The following is a 25,621-nucleotide window of genomic DNA, read 5'->3' on the forward strand; positions in this document are numbered from 1 at the left end:
TAAATTTTCAAACAAAAAAAAAATTCAAATATTTTAAATTAAAAAATAAAAATTATATTAAAAAATTATATTCTAATAATATTTTAATTTTATAATATTTTTTATTTAATTTTTTTCTATCTCACTACTATTATTTTAAAACTTAATAAATACTTAACTTAAATTATCTCACTATTATTCATAAACTAACTTATTATTATTTATAAAATTTTTATTTCGTCTCATTCTCCAAACGTGCTATTAATATACGGCCGTCATGTCATAATCCATTTACTTGGCTTGGGGACTTTTCCACCGCTTTGTCCTCCACAATTTCAAATGCCTTCCCTCCTCTCTCTCTCCAAAAAAAAATGATGTTTAGATAATAAATTGAGATAAAATTTAAAAATTAAATAAAATATTATTAGAATTTTATTTTTTAATATTATTATTATTTAAAAATTTAAAATTTTTGAATTATTTATTATATTTTATATAAAAATTTAAAAAAATTATAGTGATGAAATTAGATAAAATGAAACATTTTTACTTTTCAAACGGATCCTAAAAATCATGACTTAAAGTAAAATTAATAAGAATCATATTTGAAATTAATAGTATTTATATAATATATAATATTTTAATATGATATATTTGAACCATTTTACTTATCAACATCATATAAGATTTATTTTTGGCCCTTGAATGGTTCCAAAGTCTACTTATAGGCAAGCCCTGATTTTCGTTGATTTGACTCAGTTTGAATATCAAAACTACCTAAATACATCTCGTTTCATATCATTATTATAATTTTTACAAATTCTTACATAAAATACAATAAATAATTCAATTTTTTTAAATTTTAAAATAATAATAATATTAAAAAAATATTATAACAATATTTTATTCAACTTTTAACTTTCATCTAAAACAATTTTATCTCATCTCACTATCCAAACTCTACCTAAAAGAAATCAATTCATCTCCTTAAATTTGGCAAAGCAACAATAACTTAAGAAAGGAGATAATCAATTATTCTCCCTAAATTTGGCCAAACTTATCAATGGGTTCTAAAGAATTAACAAAAAAAAAAAGGTGGGCAATGTTGCGGAAACTTGTTCAAAATTTTGATTTTACACAACTCAAAATCAAGTAGAGATTGAGAGGAAGGGGGTGGGGCCAGCCACACGGCTAATTAAAAAAATGAACTGGTCGAGTGTTTAATCTTGTTATTCGCAGAGCCTCCATAAGTCACACTAATCCATTGTTAAGTGATGAATTATGTTTTCCATCTGGAAAGGATCCATGGAGAAGCCTTCCTTTCAAACATATTAAAGAAAAACTTCCAGCAACACGGTGATCAAGTTGAAAAAGTACACCCTTCCAATTCATGCGAGACGCCAAGTCCAAAACCATTGTATAATAAGAGCTGAAGAATTGGGCCATAAAATATGAGGTTGCCATCAAAAGCCGGAATTATATACCATGGTCTCTGAGCATTGAGAAAATGCCTTTTCTTCCAATTATGAGAAGTCAAATAGATTCCATCCAACTACAACCAGGTGTCTTTGTGAACCCCTTATCCCCTGCAACCTTCCTCAGTCTCTTGGCATCATCCCACCTTCCGACAGAAGCATAAATGTTGGCGAGAAGAGCAATATAACCAGTTGAATTGGGCTCCAGCTCAACGCAATGCCAAGCAGCAATCTCCCCAAGCTCAACATTTTGATGTAACCTGCAAGCAAGAAGCAAAGCTCCCCAAACCCCTGCATGAGGCTTCATTGGCATGCTCCCTATTAGTTCATATGCTTCTTCCAACCGTCCAGCCCTTCCTAAAAGATCCACCATAATCCCATAATGATCAGCTGAAGGTGAAAGCCCATGGTCCTTCATGGAGTTAAAGCATTTGTAGCCTTCTTCAACCAAGCCAGCGTGGTTATAGGCAGTTAGCAGCCCAGTGTAGGTAACTAAATTAGGGCAAATACAGGCATTTAGCATCTCTTCAAACAACCTGACCGAATCAACTACCTTACCATTTATCCCACAGCCTAAGATCATGGCAGAATAAGCAATTAGATCCTTTTTCCTCAAGGCATGAAACAACTTATATGCTTTATCAATGCTTCCACATTTCGCATACAGGTCTACTAAAGCAGTAGCCAAATGATCATCCAGTTCAATACCTAATTTATAAATATATGACTCAGTCCAAAACCCAAATTTGAAATCTCCTAGTTGTGAACAAGCAGATAGAACACTAGCCAAAGTCATCCCATCTGGCTGAACATTTGCATCTGACCCAAGCATCTGTTTGAACAGCCCAATGGCCTCCTGAGGCCGACTATTCTGAGCATAGCAGGCTATCATAGCATTATACGAGAGTAGACAATTCTTATCCATCTGATCAAACAGTTTGCGAGCAGACTCAAGATCTCCCCATTTCGAGTACCCAGCAATCATTGTGATCCAAGAAATATTATTTCTTCGAGGCATCGCATCAAAAATGCTTCTAGCTGATTTTATACTCCCACAGTCAATATAACCACTAATCATCGAGTTCCAAGAAGCCGAGTTTTTCTCTGGCATCTGTTGAAACAAAGAGCCTGCCTGGTCCATATTTCCTGCTCTTGCGTACCCCGAAACCATTGAATTCCAAGAGATAACATCTTTCCTTGGAATCTCATCGAATACCCTATGGGCCTCTGCTAAATTCCCAGATTTCAAATACCCAGATAATATAGAATTCCACGAAACGACATTCTTCTCAACCATCTCATCAAACAATTTCTGTGCAGTTACTACATCACCCACTTTCGAGTAAAAATCCAACAGAGCTGTTTGCACATAAACGCAGCCACAGAACCCAGATTTATAAACCTGAACATGTACCGAAACCCCACCTATCTTATCTACAACTCTAGCGCATGCCCTTAGAGCAGAGGACGCAGCAAATGTGTTTGGACACAGTCCCAGTCTCTGCATTTGAACATAAAGCGAAAAAGCTTCTTTGAATTGTCCATGCTGGGAAAAGAACCGAATTGTGCAACCCCAAGAGAATGTATCTGGGTTTTTTAATTGGTAAATGACTAGTTTTAGATATTGAGCAAGACGACTTGAGTAATTGGAAGTTGAGAGGGAGATTTGGCGGACTAAGAGGGGCTCGAGGTGGTTAAGACCGTTTACGAGGATGTGTGCGTGGATTTGCTCCGCCTGGTTGACAGTTAGGCAATTGTTCAACAAGGTTGTCAGCCTCGTTACCAGCATTAAGAATTTCAGATTGCAGGCTCCTTATGTTTCGTCTATAAAGATTCTCTCTGGTTCACGTCGTGGTGCTTGAGAAAGAGATGGAAGACCACAGATATACCTACAAGATGATGTGCTTCGGCCCAAAGCAACCCAAATAAATATAGTGGCAAAGTTGTAAGCCCAAGCTATGGATGCAACATACATTACCATTGGTTACGAATTTGTTATTTTACAAATTAGATAGAGAGGAATTATATAAAAATAAATTTACAAGCTAACGTGGTTTAATGCAGTACATTGTACAGTTACTTTTAATATAAAGTAGATCTAACAGATGATATAAATTTACGTCAATTTGTAGATTTACTTTTGTGTAATTTCTTTATTTCTATAACAATTCTTAATTAAATATAGGTTGTCAATTATGTTATTGTCTTGGATTTGAATTATACCAAGTTTGATTGGGTCGCATATGATTTAACTTCTAAATGGATCAAACCTCTCAACACTAATTTATTAATTTGGTGTTAAGTTGGTATCAAATTTGAGTTTCTTATAATTTTTTATAGTCGAAATAATTATATTACTCTTTATCTCAAATCCTATTATCTCTAATCGCATTTGTTAATGTTGTACAATTTTAAGCAGTTTCACACTTCAATAATTTAAAATGTACTCCTCATCTCAAACGATCTGTTGATTTAAAATGTACCATATCAACGTGAATAATTATAAATAATAAAATTTAAAATGAGAATTACATTTCTCCGGCAAACATAACCATGAAGGTTTTTCTAAGGTAATGATTTTTCAAGCATTGAAATTGCTGGAACTATGGAAGATTGTACCTGCAAACAACTGATCAAATTGAAATACCAAATTAGGTATCGTTTGGATTTGAAGATGAGTTGTGAATAGTAATGAGATGAGTTGTGAATAGTAGTGAGATTTGTGAATTAAAGTTACTGAATAGTAGTGAATAGTAGTGAGATAAGTTAAAATGAGTTAAGATGAATTGAGATAGATTGTGAATACAAACCGGACTTAAAGTCCCCTTTGAAGGAATTAGCATGCATGAAGATGAACAGTCACCATATATGCATCATTTCAGGCCGCATGCTAATCAGTATAATCACCACCTTAAAGCCATGCATGCATGGATACGACAAGGATATGAGGGAAACAAAAAAACAAAAATCTAAAGAAATATCGATAGAGACCGTAGAGCAGATCACTTCAGATCACTTTTGTAGCTAACTAGTGTGTGCCATGGACCACTCCCCATGAATCGTAATCTTATTTATTCTTCATGCATCACATCATTATCTTTCCCACATGATACACGCGCGTCACTGATCAAACGGTGGCCGCTGGAGCCAATCATGGATCAGCTCAAAGTTGATGACTCTATCCCATCCGCACTTTCTCATTATAACAAAACAGTTTAATTAGACCAGTTATTTTTTATTAAAATAAATCTATTTTTATGGTAAATAATTATTTTTGTTGTAAATAATCGGTTACAAATCCTTAATAGTTTAATTAGACCAGTTATTTTTTATTAAAATAAATCTATTTTTATGGTAAATAATTATTCTTGTTGTAAATAATCGATCACAAATCCTTAATAGACAAGTTACATATAAGTTAATCCTAAATAGACACAAATCCTAAATAGATAAGTCACATATAAATTCTTTTTTATAAAAAAGTAGGTTTCACTAATAAAAAAATATTTTTTTTTACACTTTTTTAATGTGGGATCTACTTTTTTACAAAAACTTGTATGAAGTTTATCTATTTAAAACTTGTATAAATCATTTCTCATTCTTGACTCCAAACCAGCAATTTTAGGTTGGTCTTGGTTCTATATTTTGGAAATGAACCAAATCCTATCGGAAGTAAACGAATTGGCTCCAAGAAAGAGGGAGATAATGGCAACTAAGGCCTCGTTTGTTTTTAAGAAACATTTCATTTCATCTCACTTCATCATTACAACTTTCTCAAATTTCTACACAAAATAAAATAAACAATTCAACTTTTTCAAATTCTAAAATAAAAATAATATTAAAAAATATATTATAACAATATTTTATTCAATTTTTTAATTTTAATCTTAACTCATCTTATCTCATCTCTAAAAACAAACTACCCCTAAATTAATCCATGCATGGCCCCGGATAAATTTGGAAGCAGAAAATAAATGAATTTTCAAGTCGATTTTTTCACCAAGAAAAGAAAAAAAACGTACTAAAAATGGTGATGAAATTGATCATGGGCTTAATGACTTAAATGAGCTTTTGGAAATGAAAAGATAAGTACTACTGATTCATATTGCTCTCCTATAGGGGCAGAACTAAAATTTGGTGTCTGGGAGGCGATCGGCAAAATGTGCAATATGTGTCAGTATAAGTAATAGGTAATTTTTGCACGTGATTATATAAAAAAATAATTATACGTCATAAAATTATACAATTTTTTTCGATTTACTCATATTTTTCTAAATTTTAAGAAAAATTTATAGATCAAGAATAAACCTGAAAAAATATCTAATGATATAAAAGTCATTAAATTTTTTATTGTATAATTGTATTACTATTAATAAGTAAAAGAAAAAAAGCATTTGAATAACTAATAAATTCTTCACATACTCTCTCTATCTCTCTAGAGTCGTCTCGTTAATCTCTAGCTAGATAAATTTGCTACCTCTCATATATAAGAATCTTTCATATTTGTTTTAACTATTAGATAAACTCTCGTAAAACTTCTAACTAGTTAACTAATTAATATGTGGTTAAAAACATTTCAAAAGTTTTAAAGGAAGATTATATACAGGTGATAGGCAATAAATTTAATGAAGTCGAGAATGACCCGAGTGAAAAAATAAAATAAAATAAAATCATGTAATTATATATGTAAGTTCAGAAAGACAAGAAAATTTTATATGATATCATTGATATGAAACTAAACAAACCGCACAATGTACACTAAATGCAAATAAAGAGAGATAGAGATGTCAAATTAAGACTATTATGTTAATGAACTTAAAGATATTTGAGTGATATACTGTGTGTGTTTGAGTGTTGGGGGGTAACTTTAAATATTTTAAGAATATTTACATTTTATAATTATATAATATATAAGACTAATTTTTTAATTTTTTAATTTATTTTTGGGGGGAACCTACGACATAGTTCCCCCCTGCTCTCATATATATGGAAATTAGCTAAAGGATATTGGTAGTTATTAGTCATTAGTCTAACCGACATATTTAATAATATTTAATACGGATACGAAGTAATATATGCGATCATAGTTCATGTTATTATATTAATATGAAAGGACAAATGAAGTAGGAAGATGTCACGGGGTGGGAACAAAAGCTGCACGAGGTGGGGTTTAACAAAGGCATTAACTTGACAGGTTGGTAGCATAAACAACGATTTAATATAATATAATCAAAATAAAATAAAGAATAATTCTATATATAATTGTGGCGTGCATACATGTCGTATAATCGATTTGAAAAAGAATAGAATATACTATTAAAAAAATTAATTTTTTTTTATGTATGTCTCATATTTTATTCATCTTTTTCAAAACGATTATGTATTAATTATACAAGTAACGATTGTAAATATATTTTCTCTAAAATATTGTCATTAAGATATTTGATATATTTAAGTGTCCATAGTTTGATGAAAAGTAAGCAAATGATCATCAATTATATATGTTGAACTTGAAGACATTTGAGAGGACTAAAACCTAACCAGTTGTCACCTCCAAGTTGCATTATCAATCAACCTAGCTAGCTAATTACAACTCACATGCCTTCGTTAAACTTCACTTCCAAGTAGCATTTATTTTCAGCTCCAAACAAAACAAAAAAGTTGCAAGGAATACCCGAGCCTATCATGTTACTCATTCTTCTTGTTCTATCTCAATAGCTCTACACCTTTCCCATCTCATCTTCAAACAGACTTTCAAACTTCCCTTTCGGAGCCAAAGAAGATTGTAATCAATGAGAAAGTTTAACGAAAGCAATATCATTTGTCTTCATTTTATTCTTTACAAAACACAAAAAATATCAGATAAACACGACCCTTTTTATAACTACCGTTTTTTTACAGTGAATTTTTCATTATGGTAGTAATTGATTCATATATCAAATCACGTCAGTTTATAAATTTTTTTTATATAATATTTTTTTAATAAAGAAAGGCTATATAACATTTAAAATCTAATAATTTTTATGAACGGACAAATAGATAATATCATATTATTGATTATAATTATAAAAGATTAATATTAGTTACAAACCTCAAACATCCAAATCTCATACAAATTCTTTATAAAAAAGTAAGTCTCATTAATAAAAATTAATTTTTTAATATTATTTAAGGTATAGTCTATTTTTTTTTATAAAAACTTATAAGAGACAGTAATATTTAAAATTTGTATAAATTTATTAAATAACAATGTTAACTATTTTTTAGAAAGGAAAGGAGTGATGTTTTGCTTAGTGGGTCCAGGGTGTACTTTTAGAACATGCAATTGGATGGTCTACTAGTTTTTTCTCCGACGTGGAGAACAGGACAAGATCTGGGTGTCTACTATTATATGACTGACTGTAGATCAAATCACGCGCTTTGTTACTGGCGTATCGCAACATGGATGCAGAGTTCCTTCTAGGCCGAGACGGAGAACTGCGAAGGTGATGTCTGATATTTGTTTGGCATGCAAGTCTTCTTGCAACATGGGAAGGTGGGAAAATAGAAAAATAATAACAATAAAGATTGAAAAGTGAAAAATAAAAAGAAGGTGAAAGAGGGATTAGAGAAATAGAATACGAAGACAGGGTGTTTAAGTTCAATATTCTTTAATCAATCAAAGGGGAACATTTTCACGCTCAAATCATATGAAAATACTTATAATTTTGTAATTAGAAAAGATAAAATTTTTGGAGGAGCTCAATCCGTATTTTGGAGAAAAGAAGTACTGTAGCCTTCTTCTGGTACAGTTTGCGACAGATTGCTCGGGGGCGGCGGGGGAAAGGAGTTCTGGGGAAGCAGTCACCTCGGCCGTTGGACATGTCCCGCATATTTTAACAGACATCCAGCTCATCCCAACCTTTTTCACTCTCCTTTCGGTCCAAAACCTAAACAAAGGGTGTCGCACAGGACCCACGCCTCCCCTACAACATATTACATATATATATATATATACACACACACACACATATATATATATACACACACAACCCACCCTGTCTATACTGTCCTCCATTTATTTAGCGTTCTCAACCTCGTTGACCAATCCTCCCCGCCGACCAATCCTCGTCTTCCAGAATTTGGTATTTGCCCTACAATGCTGCCATACCAGACGCTCGACGAGGCCTCGGACGCCCTCGGCCGAAACCTGACCTACGCGGAGACCCTCTGGTTTCAATACTCCGCCCGCAAGTCCGACTACTTCCTCTACTGCCACACCATTCTCTTTCTCTTCTTCGTCTTCTCCGTCGTCCCTCTTCCTCTTGCCTTCCTCGAGCTTGCCCGCTTGACCGGCTTCGAACGCTTCAAGATTCAGCCCAAGGCCAGGTTGTCTTCCGCTCAAGTGTTTCGCTGCTACAAGGACGTCATGCGGATGTTCTTCCTCGTCGTCGGTCCCTTGCAGATGGTTTCCTACCCCTCTATTCAGGTACTTTATTTGTGCATATAATTTCTTTCTGTGGGTGATTTTGTGTAATCAGATTTGGATTGGTTTTTTAAAAGGTTATGTCAAACCTGGCTTCGGGGTGCCTTTTTTTTTTTCCAGTTAACGATTACTTTTGAGAGTTAAGGAATCTATTTTTCTTAATGTTCGAGTTTGCTTCAAGATGAGAATTGCGGGCCCTTTGATTGGGTGCATGTCCTTAATTTTTAAGTTTTGTGATAAATTGGTGGGTTCTCAACGCAATATAAATTCTGTGATTATTGTGACGTGATTTCTTTGACTCGAGCTCTGGCACTTATCCTCATTTTATGCAAGTAATCATTGCAAACTTTTTCATGTCTGTGATTAGATTAGCAAGTTTTTGAATTCATAGGAAATCTTGTTTTGTTTTATGTTCCACATTTAATTATGTAGTTCTGTTGTTATGGCTAAATCTTGAACTCCTGGATGAAGTTGTGAGGTTTTGTATTTTGGGGATTTTTTTCCGTATTGGCCTTTTCTTATCTTTCTGGAATATCTCTCTGCGATATTGAAGTTAAAGCAATTCTCTGTTCATTCACAGATGATTGGGATTCGCACGGGGTTTCCATTACCTTCGGGATGGGAAATATTTGCACAGTTGTCGGTGTATTTCGTGGTGGAGGATTATTCGAACTACTGGATCCACAGATTTCTCCATAACAAGTGGGGTTACGAGAAGATTCATAGAGTTCACCATGAATACACAGCTCCAATTGGATTTGCGGCGCCCTACGCGCATTGGGCCGAGATTTTGATCCTCGGTATCCCATCTTTCCTCGGGCCGGCCATGGTGCCCGGTCACCTGATCACGTTCTGGCTGTGGATTGCTCTACGGCAGATTGAGGCGATTGAAACGCACAGCGGGTACGCTGCTGCACATTCTTCTTTTACTTCCTTACCATCCTTTATTGCTTTATTCGATTGTGACAAAGCGATGCCCAGTTTAGATTATCTTCCTTTCTTTTCCTCGTTACCATTTTAATTTCTATGTGAAAGTAAGATGGATTTCAGGGATCTTTAACAGTGCCTGCCTTGACCTTGTTGGTGGTGGTGGGTACTACGATCAGTGTGATGCCTTGTACTGTTATTGTTATTTCTGTCATTTTATTTTTCTGAGGGGTTGCTTGGGCAGAGGAAGGGCGTTTTTGTTTTACATTCGTGAGTTCTCGTTCATTTCTGCAAAAACAAATTGGCAAAAATAACATTTATATATATATATATATATATATATATATATGTTTAGTAAGAGAGACGGAATCCCAGTTTTCTTTGAAAACCATCTCTTATGGTGGAGAAATACCTTTTACAAATGGGAAAGAGGTTTAGAAATTACATAAATCCTGAAATCAAAATCCTTATAAAATTGTAATGTACGAGAAAAAGATGTTGAAAGAATCATTCATTTCTTTTCGATATTTTAATCTATGGTCTGCCTCATCGAAGATTATCACTTCCTTTTTGGACTTTGTAAAAGCTTCTGACAATGTGCACTTAACTGATTGGTGACTGGAGCATCTAAAAATTGTCATGATAGTTGATACCATAAAACTCTCTTTTTGTATATTAAGCGACTCGAAGTTGACCACCTATTTAATTCGTATATTTTTTTTTATAAGTCTCTATGGCTGTTGTCTTGCTTTTGCATGACACAATATTGGTCATGATTATGAAAATCAACCTAGTAACTATACACGCATACTTCCACATAGAAACAGACTAGAACTCAGTAAGGGATGGAGAGAGTCAAAGGGAGGTAGCATACTAGATATTTGTATTTTTGGGACAGTGTCTTCTTCGGTTTTGTGGATTTTTGTGACAATCAGATACATGAACAGCCTAATTGGCATCGGATCAGAATAGGCTGTATGTTTCATTTTAACATTCTACTGTACATCCTTGTTGTCTTTGCTGAACTTCTTACCATTCTGGACAGCAGCAGATGTTGATACTTATGTTTTGCGATACAGGTATGACTTCCCTTGGAGTCCCACAAAATACATTCCATTTTACGGTGGTGCTGAGTATCATGACTACCATCATTATGTTGGAGGGCAAAGCCAGAGCAATTTTGCTTCTGTGTTCACCTACTGTGATTACATTTATGGAACTGACAAGGTAATATTCCATATTCATTATAATATTGGCATGCACACTTTATGCAAGGTATGCAACTGAAAAATGTTTCTGCAATAACTTCTTTGATTTTGCATCAGGGCTATCGATATCAGAAGAAGCTCTTTCAGAAGGTAAACCACTAGTACTAGGCCAGTGCTTCTTGAATTAGCCCGACTATTTGGTTGATTTCATTATCTGGAGCGTAAAGACAAAAGCATTGCAAGAGTGCTTTTCCCGTCCTTTTATTCAGATTGATTTAGTATGCAGATATCTGTTATTGTTCTGCATAGAACGTGTAAAATAGTTGTGCCTTAGGTTGAATCATCTTGCTTTATCATCGTCGTCTTCATTATTACCATGTTGCAGCGGACTAAGTTTCCATCTTTGCTTAGTGTTCCTACTAACTTCTTATTTTATTTTTATGCAATACAGTCGAAAGGGGAATTAAAAGCCGGTGGTCAGCAGAATGGGGGCTCGCACCATATTTCAACCCAAGATCTCAAATCTGACTAGCTATGATACTGCAGAACCTATCTGGGAAATGCTCTTTGTTATGCTTTTCAGCAGTGACAACATTCTGAGATCTGTGATTAGAAGTTAGTGTCAGTATGTTAGTCCATGTAGAAGTCCTCAGTGGCTAAGGAGAATATTGGCTTGGGATTCTTCAAAATTGGGATGTTTTGTAGCTTGGGGAGGGAGAGAGGGGGGGTGTTGTGCTTTGTTTCAGATTTTAATGAATGATTGTATATAACTTTTTTTGACAATCCAAAATGATGTCACAACCAAGTTACTGAAAGAAAAATTCTAGCTTTGGTACTTCTCCTAAGGATACTGTTTGCTAGCCCATTCTTAACCTTACAACTGTCAGCTTCAGTTCCAGCATTAGGCAAAGTGCATTTGATGTCATGGTATGGTTTCAAACCAACCCAAAGCCCAAGTGATTGGGACTACAGAGATCAGGCAATTCATTCATCAGATGAAAAATCAAATAACAAAGATGCCTGAACAATCAAAACATTGCGTCATTCATGCTTGGAACTAGAAGTAAAAAACTACACAAACTTACATCTGGCATATCATCCTCTATAGTCTACCCACTTAGATTCATAGGGTTTGTTTCGTCGATGAGGGCCATCTGGTTAAGTTCTAGATTAATCACCACTAGAATTATATGATTGGTTCCTAGGCAAAGGCTGTGTTACCATGTTTTAGTTTATTAAAAACTTAAAGACAAAGTGGCCCGTCTAGCTCAGCCGGTAGAGCGCAAGGCTCTTAACCTTGTGGTCGTGGGTTCGAGCCCCACGGTGGGCGTTATTTATCTCTTTTTTAGTTTTTAGTTTTTAGTTTTTAGTTTTTAGTTTTCAATATGGACCGACAAGTGGCCCACAGAAAATTGAGTCAACTTTTCACACGTGGAACAATTTTTTAAACGAGAAAAACGAACTTTTTGCTTTTGGTTTTTTTTAAATTTCGAGGCCCCTCCTATATAGTTGTTAAATGGGTATCATAGGCTTAAATTATTTTTGGGTCTTCGGACGCCCTAAGAACATTGGTCCGGAGTTCACATTGGCCCATCCACTTGAGGGGTAGTTTTCTGACATCTCTCTCTCTCTCTCTCTCTTTGGGCACACACGTTGATTTTAACAAATACCATGAACACCACCGAGATTGTGAACGAAAATATAACATGATGCTTCTCTATCCATACCCTAAAAAAAAAAAAAATCACCATCAGAAAGTAGACATCCAAGGAGGCCCATGTGGCAATAATCCCACGTGTAAAAGGCACTAACTGTAGATGACACAATCATATGGATTCAGTGGCGATGATCATCCAATCTATTTCAATCTATGTGATCTCTTTCTTTTTTATTTTATTTTATTTTAAAAAAATATTCTAATCACAAATTGATTATATAAAATAATTTTACAAACTAACGTGATTTTGTGTGAGATTGTAACGTTACTCTTATTTTAAATTAGAATTAACGAATAAGATAAAATTACGTCAATCTGTAAAATTATTTTTATATAATTGTTTTATAAATATAATATTTTTTTAAAAAAAATTATTATTATTATTATTATTTTTTGTGAGTTGGATCGAAGTGATGTCGAAGTGGAACTAAAGACATTATCATATTTTCACTTATTTTGGGGGACCCGCAGTCATATGTGGTTTTTATCTAGCCACCTGTTTCTAATTGCGGAACAAAGTTTCAGCTTTCATTGTGTTTGTGGGCCTCCTTGGCCCATTTTCCTTTTCCGCACTTTTTATAAAGGAGGAAAATTACAAATTAGCTTTCTCATTGTGTCATATTCTATACGGTTACTTTTATGTATTTTTTTTTTATATATTTTAATAATATAATTGATTAAATAAGTTATTTTATATTAAAAAAAATTAATATAACCAATTATATTAGTAAAGTGTACAATAAATATACAAAAATAATTGTACATGAAATTTTTGTATACTTTATCACTATATTAAACTCTTTATATTCGATTTCTTTTTTGTTTGTTCGTTTCATATCGCTCTTGCCAAAATCTTGGATGCAAGTAATTGCCAAAATCATGGGTTGGTTCTACTCGTAGTTCTATATTCACAAAGAAATTTTATAATAATAAAGAAAATAATAGTATAACTACCAAATGTATCAACTTGTATTTTCTTTTAATTTTTCTTAATGGTTAAGACATTGACTATTAGTGAATTTGTATTTTTTTTTCTTAATGGTTAAAGATGTTTAAAAAATATTTAAAACAAAAACAAAAAATCCATTTACATGGTATGCATATTTGAAGTGCAAATTTGGTGTACACCCTATCATTATCTTAATAATAAACTCACAATTGATGTAATTTTATATGATACAATAGATCTATATTACAATAAAAATTGTAACTTTATAATCTCACGTATCACATCAAACTATTTCAATTTATAAATTTACTTTTATAAAAATCTTTTGTGGCTAAAATACTTATTTTAAATATGTGCCTTGTATCCTTTTATATAAAATAATTTATATAAATATATATATATATATATATGTATATATATATATATAAAGCGAAGTGTATTTGATGGCATAGCATGTAGGGAAAGTATATGGTACAAAATGTTGCATTATTTTCGGGATTGAAAGACCGAAAGCAATATTGCCAGAGGTAAAGAAGATCTGTTCATGTCCTTTGAGAAGGAAAGTCTGCCCCAGCTCACAAGAGAGATTGGAGGAATAAAGAACTCTGTCGCCAACTATGTTATTGACATTAAGAAACCCGAAATTTGGTTAGAACTAGATCAAGATTACAACCTCATGTCATGGCAGCCGCAAACATCATTCACAAATAATGAACGTACCAAAACCAAACCTTAAAACAAATAAATCAGATAAGATGCATGGTAATTATTTGGGGATATTGTTACTATATATATATATATATATATATATATATATATAATATGCAGCATTCATCATGTTTTGTTGGAAATTCTTTACTTTTCCTAGAAATTTGTTCATAATTCTGTGTTATGATCTGTCTCCGTGCATCCCATGCGATCACCAAGTCCACTTCTCTTGTAACACCTGATAGCAAGATAAAATAATGAAAAGGGATCGAGGGGGAAGAAATTAAGAGGAGAGAATAATGGTATTTGATCGTAAGTTTGAATTGAATGGAGAGAATGTGGCATCAAGTTTTGAATTGAGGGGGGATAGCTCCCATTTTTGGAAAAATTGGCAGGGTTTTGACTTATAATTAATGGACTCGAGACTTCTAAATTTGAACGTACACAATTGGCTTAAATAAAGAAAAGTATGTGAAATAGATAATTAAGTATTTTTTTTTTTTTTACAATATTCTAGTCCCCTCTCATCTTAATTAGAGTACTCTCATTGGATTAATCAAAGTTAAATGACATTTTTTTATGAATGTAAGAGAAATTTGACTTTTAGCTATTCCATTTACATAAATCTCCGCATTGGAATATATATTTTTTCATTATATAATAATAAAATAATATAAGATGAATTTGGTTTTAGTTATTCACATCAAATCTCTACATTAGATTATATATTTATTTATTATATAATAATGAATAACTAATAATTTTAAAAATATTTAATTTTTTTAATTATTAATTTATTTATTTTTATCATATTTTACTATTCTACCTATTATATATTAATTAATAATCATATTTTTATTAAATTAATATATCACTAACTCAAATTAATATATCAATTGTGATAAAATATGTGATAGAAAGAAATGGAGAGAGAAATAATTAATAAAATATGTATTTGATGTATGTACAGTAACCTTCAAATTTGAAAAAACTTTTGAAAGTCACTGTAGCTAAATTCCAAATATTTGAAATTTGGCTAATCCAATGTGAGCATATTTTGCTCTCTAATAGCTAAATTCTCATTGGATTTAGCTTTTAGTTAATCCAATGAGAGTGCACTTAGAGCATTGGTATTGGCTTCATCAAAACTATCTCCAAAATTTGATGAAAAGTATATGTTTTTCATAAATTCAAAATCTCTATAACCATAACCCCACATTGGATTAGCCATTGAATTCATCAAAATAATAATATAATATTATTTTTTTAATAATAATATGTTTAATTTGGTTTATATTTTACAATTACACTAATTATATGTTAATTAATAATTTAATTTGATTCTTACATTATTATTACAAGACGGTCTTTATTTTTGGGATACCGGACAAAATTACACCTTTCTACCTTGTTATGGGATACTGCATGCACGAAATTGAAGAATATTCATATAGATTAAACATCTATTGAAGATTAAACGTTAATAAAAAATAGATTTGCTTGGTGAATAGTAATCCTTCAAATTAAATAAACCCATCCATTTACTTTAGCCCGAAACTTCCCACTTATCCTTTTTGCTAATTCAATGCAATTGTATTTTGATGAAATTCATCATATTTTACATTTAATTAGACTTTTGATAAAGTCAATGACAATGTTCTAATTAAACATGTGAGTTGTGATGTCTTCTTTATTTTATTTATTATGGTTTTATTAATTTATGGTATTTTGTTTGGAAGTGCATGTATGTTATTTTTATTTAAAAGGGAGAATACAGACATTTATCGTGGCTTTATATATTGAATGGTCTTAGGAAGCACAGATTATTTTCTATCCCATTTTATGGTCTTAGTTTCATGTCTTTGTCTACATATATGTCATGTGCATGTCATGTTAACGCTTTTTTTTTTTTTTTTTCATTATTTTTCTAAAATAAAACTATGTCGAAACTATTTTAAAAAACATACCATGACTCACGAGGGATATTTTCATATCATGTTTTCTGATAGAGACTTTCTTCCATTTTTATATATTTTTTTATACGTAATTAAGATATGATTATCAAGTATTTAGGGTTAAAGGAATGGCGCCAAAGAGAAAGGTGGGAAACAAGAATATTTATGCCCGTTATGCATGAAAAGCATTGTCGATCATGATCATCTTGTATTATAAAATAAATCAAACGATATGTCGTTAACTTAATCATTGATTATAGCTTCAAAGGCCAAGATTGTATGAATTTGACGTGTGAGCTTCTAACTCAACGGGAGAGTGACTTGTGTGTACGCATGTTGATTCTTCTCCTTTAGTAATTAAGGTTGTATCGTTCCTTCGTACGTTGCCATTACTAAATTTTGGTTCCGATCGATTTTGCTACGTATTCTTCTTTTCGAAGTAAAGCCAACGTCGACTGTCGTGGAAACATAGCCTCCATATATATATATATATATATATATATATATATATATATATATATATATATATATTATAAATGTGATCTACCCCAGCTCAAAGTTTGATCACCATCATGGCCAAACCACCAAATATAAAGCCATAAATCCAGGCTTTTGTTTCATGTTTTGATAATGTTAACCAAAAATATATGTAGGCCATGCATGGCAAAAATGTTCTGAAATGGTACTCTTCTTCTTATTCTTCTTTTTCTTGAGAAGAAAATGGAATGCCAAACAAAATTAATAATTTGTGATCAGAAGATGGCATTCTTCTTATATATAAGAAAATCCAGTAGATCTTGAGCTGATCGATGCATTGGAAAGAATAATATAAAATAGCGTCTTGAATATTATTTGTTGAATAGAACAATCGATATCATATGTAGTTATCACTTGTTCTAAACATTACTTATTCTAAAAGTTTAAGCTAATATATTCTCCCTCACCAATAATTAGAAAAAACAAGTGTACTTGCTGAGAAAAAAAAAATTAGAAAAAACAAGTAAAATATTTAGTTAAATTGAAGTAGTGTAGAATTAGGGCTTGTTTGGATAATAAGATGAGATGATTTTAAATGAGTTGAATAAAATATTGTTAGAATATTATTTTTTAATATTATTATTGTTTTGAGTTTTGAAAAAATTGAATTATTTATTATATTTTATATGAAAATTTTAGAGATATGAGATGAGTTGAGAGTGTTTCTGTATCTAAACAGAGTCTTATTGTTCGAATTCATGACCTCTACTTTAATACCATGTGATTTTAGTAGAAAAAATTATCTAATTATTTATATTATTTTCTTAAAAAAAATTACCTTATTTAAGTTGAAAAAGAAAAGAAGAAGAAAAATAAAAAATAAAAAAAAAAAAAAAGAAAGAAAGAAAGCGGAATATCTCCTTAAGAAGAGGTTTATACGAGGAAAACAAATGAAATTCTTTAGTACTGTGACTGAAACTTTGAGAGCGACAAGCAGAAAAAAAAAAGAAAAAAAAAGAAGAAGACAACCTAAGCATATTAGCTTTTGTTGAGACAAGTGCTAATTATTTTGGAAGGTGCAATATATAGAAGTTTGAAGCTCATTAAAATTGCTATTTTGAAAAACAAAAAAAGAAAATATCCTTTTTCGCTGAGACATATAAAACTTTATAGGCACCAGGTCACTTGGGGGCACGCACGACACAACAACAACGGCCTAGTTGGAACATATATAGTGTCACTCTCATTCCTTTGTTTATGTTCATCTTTGTAGATTAGCTGTTAGGGCCAAAGACGTCAAATCACTGTTTGAGGATTCAAGTTTTACGTAGATGAGGTGGTAGATTGATGCGTGATAGTTGGGTTTATATTTATTGACTCGGATTAATATTCAACATTGACTAATAAAATTATTTACTTTTTTTTTTAAATTAATATCTTAATTTTATATCTTAGAGTCAATTTGGTTTGAATGATCTTGTGCTTTATTCGCATACCTACGAAAAAAATAGAAGAAAACATAATTCTAAGGAGTGTTACGGTCATAAAATAGTTATATAAAAATAATTTTATAAATTGGCATTCATTCATGTAATTTATTAGATTTACTTTATAATAAAATAACTTTACAGTCTAACGAATCATCAAATCATATCAATTTGTGAGATTACTTTTATATAATCACTTTGGTTATACAGTTATAATTGGTCTGGCTTGATTTTGATAAATTAAAATACCATCTAAAATTTGTTTGTTTTATAAATAATGAGATCATAAAAGAGTTTTTAAAAATTTTGTAGTAAGTTAAGGGGTTTGTAAATTATGACCCTTTATAGTTAGAATTATTTTGACATAGTATGTGGTATATGTTGTTGTTGTTTTTTTTTAATTTTTTTAAATCTATCTTCCCTTTAAAGATAACGTAATGATCTAATGGAAGATTCAAGATTCAAGTTGCATGACATATATTCTAAAAGGATTAGTTAATGATATAATTGGAGTTCTATTGAAACATTATAAAAAATAAAAACTTTTCATTCTCAAATAATGTGAGATCTCATATATCATATACCCTTATCACTTTTTAAAATAAGATATCACGGATAAATTTATAGAATTTTTCATCACTAACATACAAATATAAAGAGAATAAAACCATATAAGATGGAATGTTTAACTACATTGAAATATTGAGATTAGTTAAGTTGAGTTGTAAATAATAGTATTTTGTATCTCCTATTGAGATGGGTATAAATTTTTTAGGTTGAGATGAGTTTAATTTTTTATATTAAAATGAATTAAGTAGGTTAAAATGAGTTGAACTTTTGTATAAAATTTTGAAAAAGTAACAAGTTCTATCAATAATTGGTTTGAAATAAATTAAGTTCGATTCAACAAAGAAAGTATCCTAGCGTGCTAATATTGGCACAATATTAGAAGTTATAGATGGTACAGAAATTGGAGCATAAAGACCGAAAGAAAGAAGCATTTTACATATGTTGTTTATGCCTAGCTACCTACTCTTGGGACTTTGGAAATAAATAATCCCAAATGTTGGTAAAATAAAGAGAGAAATCCGAAGCCCTTTGATTCCATACGACGTTTGGTGAAGTCATTCAAGGCAATTTTATTGGTTGGTCTTTGGTCAACAGTACCACCAAGATGAACTGGTTGGAATCAAATTAAATTCCTAGGTTACCCTTTTTTGTCCACATTCTACATAAATAAACCAACATATAGAAGTCACACAATAAGGAAACCTAATTGGTTGGCCTGGAAATTGCGATGCCATGAAAATTTTGTGTTAATAATGTTATAATTTGAGTTGAATATTTTTAAAATTTTGAAAAATAAGAAAAAAAGTTAATTAAAAAATATTATAAAATTAAAATATTATTAGAATATAATTTTATAATATTATTTTTATTTAGAGATTTAAAAAAATTGAATTATTTTTTATTTTTTATTTTTTATTTGAAAGTTTAGAAAATTTTTTTGAAAAAGTTGTAAGGATTAATTTAAAAAATTTAAATTTAAATTATGTTTAAAAAAATGAAATAAAATGATATGAAAAAAATCTATTTATAAACAAATCCTAAAAGTGAAATTAGTATTTTCTCAAAGAAAGAAATAATAAACATGAAATAAAGAGGAACGAAAAGGACAAGGGACTTGGAAGACTCTCTTCCCCACAAGACCCAACAACACGAAAAAAAAAGCATAAAATACACAAAATACCAATACCCTCCCAAAAGCACGCGTGTGTTTCACTCCCCAATCACTTGGAAGTAACGACCAATCCTCAGGTAGTGTCTTCGCGTACATCGGACTGTGGTTTTACCTTCCTTGGTACCAGCTCCCATCCACATGTCTCCATCGGGCTTCCCACGCGCACATAAGCGGCGCGTTGAAGCGCGTACACGTCTTTTCCTTGTTTCTTGCCCATTGTTTCTTTCAGCGTCTTGGTCTCAGAAAAATAGCTGAAGTGACCCCATCAGTGAAACGAAAGCCAGTACCCCTTTCTCTCCAAATATCTCCATAGATCGCTGGGCTCCGGCATGGCACTCCGCCGGAAATTCAAGCTCCGGCCACTCCAGACTCCTTACCCGGGCTAAATGCGACGAAAGCGCTACCATTTCAGCAGCTCTATCCAACCCGGCAAGAATGACGACAACGATGATGACGATGACACTGCTACTGCGGTAAAAAAAGAACCTTTCAAAGTTCGGAATTCCCAAACAAGAACCCAGCTTTTTTGTTCCTTTTCATCTGGGTCCTCGCAATGGTGGCTACAAACACTGCACCACCGCCAGTGGACTCAGCCGCTACCGTCGCCGCCTCCGCCACAGTGTCAAGTGAAGAACTGACTGCTAAGGCCGTTCACAAGAGGTACGAAGGGTTGGTGATGGTTCGTACCAAGGCCATTAAGGGGAAAGGGGCGTGGTACTGGGCGCACCTGGAGCCCATGCTGGTTCATAACAGCGATACGGGCCTGCCCAAAGCAGTCAAGCTTAGGTGCTCTCTCTGCGACGCAGTTTTTTCGGCCTCGAACCCGTCCCGCACCGCCTCCGAGCACCTCAAGCGCGGTACTTGCCCCAATTTCAACTCCGTCGCCAAATCCATTCCCTCCATGTCACCCTCCTCTGTTTCAATGGCTTCGCCGGCTCCTTCTCTGCAACCCAACAATCGTAAGCGTAGCTCATCTTCTGCTTCAGCTGCTGGTGGTGGTGGTGGTGGCTCTGGCTCGGGTTGTTCGTACCATGTACCACCGCTGGCAATAGTGGATCCGTCGCGGTTCGAGCTTTCGTTCTCGCAGGCGATGTCGGTGACGACAGTGTTGACGCCGAGCTCGGGGAATTTGCTGCCACAGCAGCCGCATTTGATGCTCTCCGGTGGGAAAGAGGATTTGGGAGCTCTTGCTATGTTGGAGGACAGTGTCAAGAAGCTCAAGAGTCCGAAAACGTCACCTGGACCGACACTCAGTAAGACCCAGATTGATTGCACGCTTGATTTCCTCGCTGATTGGGTCTTCGAGTCTTGCGGGTCGGTCTCTTTCTCGAGCTTGGAACACCCCAAGTTCCGAGCTTTCCTGAATCAAGTTGGGTTGCCGGCGGTGTCTCGGAGAGATTTCACCGGTGCTAGATTGGATACTAAGTATGAGGAAGCCAAGGCTGAGTCTGAAGTGAGGATTAGAGACGCTATGTTCTTTCAGATTGCCTCCGATGGGTGGAAATCCAAGAATTATGGGGTTCCGGTGGAAGAGAGCTTGGTGAACTTGACTGTGAATCTTCCAAATGGAACTAGTTTGTATCGGAAAGCAGCGTTTGTTAGTGGTTCTGTGCCTTCTAAGTACGCAGAGGAGGTTTTGTGGGAGACAATCACGGGCATTTGTGGGAATGCCGTGCAGCAGTGTGTAGGTATAGTTGCAGACAAGTTTAAGGCCAAGGCATTGAGGAATTTGGAGACTCAGTATCATTGGATGGTTAATCTTTCTTGTCAGTTCCAGGCGTTCAATAGTTTGATTAAGGACTTCAGCAGGGAGCTTCCATTGTTCAAGACTGTCACTGGGAATTGTTTCAAGCTAGCCAATTTTTTCAATTACAGGTCTCAGATTCGGAATAGCTTCCATAAATATCAGTTGCAGGAGCATGGACATGCCGGGTTGCTAAGAGTACCGTTGCGCGAGAGTGACAGTGTAAACATTGCATCTGTATATACAATGGTGGAGGATATACTGAATTCTGCTCGAACGCTACCGTTGGTTTTGCTGGATGAATCGTACAAGATGGTAGCAATGGAGGACCCAATTGCGAGAGAAGTCGGGGAGATGATTCAGGATGTGGGGTTCTGGAATGAATTGGAGGCAGTGCACTCGTTGATTAAATTAATCAAGAACATGGCTCAAGATATTGAGGCGGAAAGGCCATTAGTAGGGCAATGCCTCCCACTTTGGGACGACCTTAGAGCAAAAGTGAGGGATTGGTGCTCCAAGTTCCACATCGCTGAAGGACCAGTAGAGAAGGTGATTGAAAGGCGGTTCAAGAAAAACTATCACCCAGCTTGGGCTGCTGCTTATATACTTGATCCTCTTTATCTGATCAAGGACACTAGTGGAAAGTACCTTCCACCATTCAAGCGCTTGAATTCTGAGCAGGAAAAGGATGTGGATAAGCTCATAACCCGGCTTGTTTCGAGAGAAGAAGCTCATATTGTGCTTATGGAACTTATGAAATGGAGAACGGAGGGGCTTGATCCAGTCTATGCACGAGCTGTACAGATGAAGGAGAGGGACCCCGTTACTGGAAAGACGAAAATTGCCAACCCCCAGAGCAGTAGGCTTGTGTGGGAAACGCATCTTACTGAATTTAAGTCGCTATGGAAAGTCGCAGTTAGGCTTATCTTTCTTCACGCAACTTCTTGTGGTTTCAAATGCAATTGGTCTTTCTTGAGATGGGTGTGTGCCCATGGGCACTCAAGGGTGGGTATGGACAGGGCTCAGAAATTGATATTCATTGCAGCTCATTCAAAACTTGAGAGACGGGATTTTTCAAGTGACGAGGATAAGGATGCCGAGCAGTTCACCTTGTCAAACGGTGAGGATGATGTGCTAAATGAGGTTCTTGTCGATACATCCTCGGTGTAGCATTTTTCTTTTCACTTGTTTAGAAACTAAATTTGTAGGATTTATTGAATTCTTTCCACATCTTAATTGTTTTTCTTCGTTTCCATTTTGGTATTTCCTTACTTACTCTTTACAAGATTTTGGGGGCAGTCAGGTGGGGAAGAGAAGTCACTGACAAGGGATTGAATTTTGTATTCCTACCGCTCGACCTCATGCATCAAGAAACATCCCATCTTCACCTTAGATAAAGTCCGAGTTTTTGGGTTTGCAGAAAAAAAAAAAAAAGGAAATCTTCTACTTTGTAAAGATAGAGAATGCTACACGAGCAACAAAGTTTCCCACCAGGAAGAATGCTGTAAAATTTTTATTCCTCTAGTAATTCGAGATGAATAATTTTTATGAAGGGGAAGGTTTTATTCTCTCCTTAAAGTTTTACGATTGAATATCCATTCTAACTTTTTCTATGAGATTTAAACTAACAATTAGATATTTGCAAACATAGAGGGGGTAATTTTTATTTTGCCATGTAATCAGAGTTGATGTGATGGAGATGTGTGTGGATCTGTGTATTGTGTGTGTATTCAGTATTTATATCAGAGTTTATTTGGCTTTTAATGTAGAAGATGCTCTTTCGTCATTCAATTGTAACAATTTACCTTTAGGACTGTATCTGATACATATTTGCAGGAACTATCTCAAGTGGACATTGATTTACTCCAAAACTAACCTCTCCGTAATTGCATTCTCAAAATCTGTGAAGGTGCTGCTTTATTCTGTCACTCAGTTATTATATTACTAATCTTCACCATCCTAACTCGATTAATAAAGTGATTGATCTTCAGACGCAATAATATTTCTTTTTGGAAAAAACTTGTCGAAATGTGAATTCATCCCAAAGTCATAGTTGACCTCTTGAAGCTTATGTAACTGAACAATTGGCCCCTTGTTTTCAGATTCAACGGATGTGTGGACTGCTGGTAGTTCCTTGGTTGCCATGCATGATTAATCGTCTGTACAGCACAGTTCATTTAGTGCTCTTTTATACATGGAAGAATGATCGTGAGGGTTTGCCTTGGAAGCTCCAATTGTTCTTTTACAGATATCTTGTGGTCAGTCTTTCAGCGAATTGAGTTCCCTCGACAACCATAGGTTTCTGCTTGATCCTTTACATATTTATGCGTACTACAGCTAATTAAGGTTCACTTCCTCTTTAAAGTGTGTTTTGGCTTATCTACACGCACTGTCTGCAGTCTGCCTGGTTTACAATCCACTCGGAACTACTCAAAAACCCTTTCATTCATTAGTTCTTTTCCACTCAAATCTAGTACTGGATTTTCTGTGTTTGAGGTTTTGAAGCTCACAAAGGAGAATAAGTTCTTTCTTTTAGAGAACCTTTAGTTTTAACCGGAGAAAAAAAATTTCTGTAAGTTGGACTGAAGAAACTGTGGATATGATGATATGAATTTTATCTTTTTGGTGACAGAAGCATTCGACAAAGATATCGTTGGACTGGAGAGGTTCCACCATAAATGGGTTGGTTGTTAGTAGGATTGGATGGACCATGATTAAAGAGAAGTTTGCCAAAAGGATCCTAGAAGGATTTGACTTGAAACTTCTGCATTGGGGTGTGTCTTCTTGCAAAACGCCAGAGTTTTGCTCAAACTGTTCGGGTGGATGGTGAGCCGGGTCAACTACCTTGGAAGGACCTGAGAGTAAACCTTTCTAGCTGGAAGAGCACTACAAGCTGTTTCCATCTTCAGAAATATCTCCTGGTTTTTGTGTCTTTGAGAGAGTGAAGCCCCACAATAAAAGGAGTGGAAGTCTTTATCCTAGCTTGTTTGCCGTGGAGATAAATGGGTTTTGTTTTTCTTTTTATCTTAACCCCCATCAAATCAGAGCCTTGGGTTACTTCTCTCTTAAACATTCCAAGGCTGTGGCATTATGCAGAGTTAATGGGTGATGCTCCCCGTGATTATGAGAAAGGTCTTGACTCTTGAGAGGTCCCGAAGCAAAGAAGACTTGTCGGCTTGAAGCAACACAAGGAGATACTTGAGAGTGATTCTACAACGAACTTTGAATTGATTTTTCTGGTCTGGTTTCAAATAACAATGGGTGTTGAAAAAAATTATATTTAACAGGGCACTGCTGATGCAACCTTAATTGGATCTTTTTCCACATTTCATTTATGAATAATTTTTTTTAGTGTTATGATTGCTATCAAAGTTACCTGTGCTGGTACAAGTTTATTATTGAGTATTCAAAGATGTTGTCGGGATGTGTATGTCGCAAAATAGGGTTTTGCTATTTACAAGCAAGTTTGCGTACTAATCTGCGTACTAATATTGTTGCCTTCATATTCTAAATTTAAATTAGCACTGTTTTCAATAAAATCTACTTTCTGACCAATCATATTGAATGGGTGCGCGTATTAGTGTGCAGAATCGCTTACAATTAGATTTTTCCCGCAAAATATATTTGTCAATTTTCTAAAGCTATCATAGGATATTCATGTCCAACTTTAGGCCATTAAAATGCCTTAGTGCTTGGTAATTACAATTTTCTTTGCAAGAGAACATCGAGGAGTTTCGAAGTGCAACATGTTGGGCACTGTTTTGCATGGCATCATCTCAAGAGATAGCT

At 34.0% G+C, this 25,621-nt stretch overlaps 3 protein-coding genes and 1 non-coding gene across 9 annotated transcripts; 3 read left to right on the forward strand and 1 right to left on the reverse strand.

Annotated features, from left to right (window-relative positions):
• Positions 1-1,091: 1,091 nt before the first annotated feature.
• LOC121237546 (pentatricopeptide repeat-containing protein At4g22760) lies at positions 1,092-3,350 on the reverse strand. The gene has a single exon (XM_041134333.1). It carries the CDS (start codon positions 3,241-3,243, stop codon positions 1,513-1,515), a length of 1,731 nt encoding a protein of 576 aa, XP_040990267.1. The 5' UTR covers positions 3,244-3,350; the 3' UTR covers positions 1,092-1,512.
• A 4,840-nt stretch (positions 3,351-8,190) lies between these two features.
• LOC121237600 (methylsterol monooxygenase 1-1-like) lies at positions 8,191-11,889 on the forward strand. The gene is made up of 5 exons (XM_041134428.1): positions 8,191-8,922; positions 9,500-9,822; positions 10,926-11,073; positions 11,172-11,204; positions 11,506-11,889. The coding sequence occupies exons 1-5, from the start codon at positions 8,593-8,595 to the stop codon at positions 11,584-11,586; spliced, it is 915 nt and encodes a 304-aa protein (XP_040990362.1). The 5' UTR covers positions 8,191-8,592; the 3' UTR covers positions 11,587-11,889.
• A 422-nt stretch (positions 11,890-12,311) lies between these two features.
• Positions 12,312-12,384, forward strand: TRNAK-CUU. The gene has a single exon. It is a non-coding gene; the product is annotated as a tRNA-Lys (tRNA).
• Positions 12,385-20,089: 7,705 nt separating this feature from the next.
• LOC121237522 lies at positions 20,090-25,189 on the forward strand. 6 transcript variants are annotated; one of them, XM_041134284.1, is made up of 3 exons: positions 20,090-22,975; positions 23,935-24,130; positions 24,468-25,189. In XM_041134284.1, exons 1-2 carry the CDS (start codon positions 20,642-20,644, stop codon positions 24,109-24,111), a joined length of 2,511 nt encoding a protein of 836 aa, XP_040990218.1. In that variant the 5' UTR covers positions 20,090-20,641; the 3' UTR covers positions 24,112-24,130; positions 24,468-25,189. The 6 variants fall into 6 exon arrangements, 5 of the variants coding, with proteins under 5 accessions (XP_040990218.1, XP_040990217.1, XP_040990216.1 ...); XM_041134282.1 differs by having other exon boundaries at positions 20,091-22,975; positions 24,465-25,189; XR_005934933.1 differs by lacking the exon at positions 24,468-25,189 and adding an exon at positions 23,669-23,741 and having other exon boundaries at positions 20,092-22,952; positions 23,935-24,076.
• The last annotated feature ends 432 nt before the right edge of the window (positions 25,190-25,621 follow it).

The sequence above is a fragment of the Juglans microcarpa x Juglans regia genome, chromosome 6S (assembly GCF_004785595.1).
Source record: "Juglans microcarpa x Juglans regia isolate MS1-56 chromosome 6S, Jm3101_v1.0, whole genome shotgun sequence".
Taxonomy (NCBI): Eukaryota; Viridiplantae; Streptophyta; class Magnoliopsida; order Fagales; family Juglandaceae; genus Juglans; species Juglans microcarpa x Juglans regia.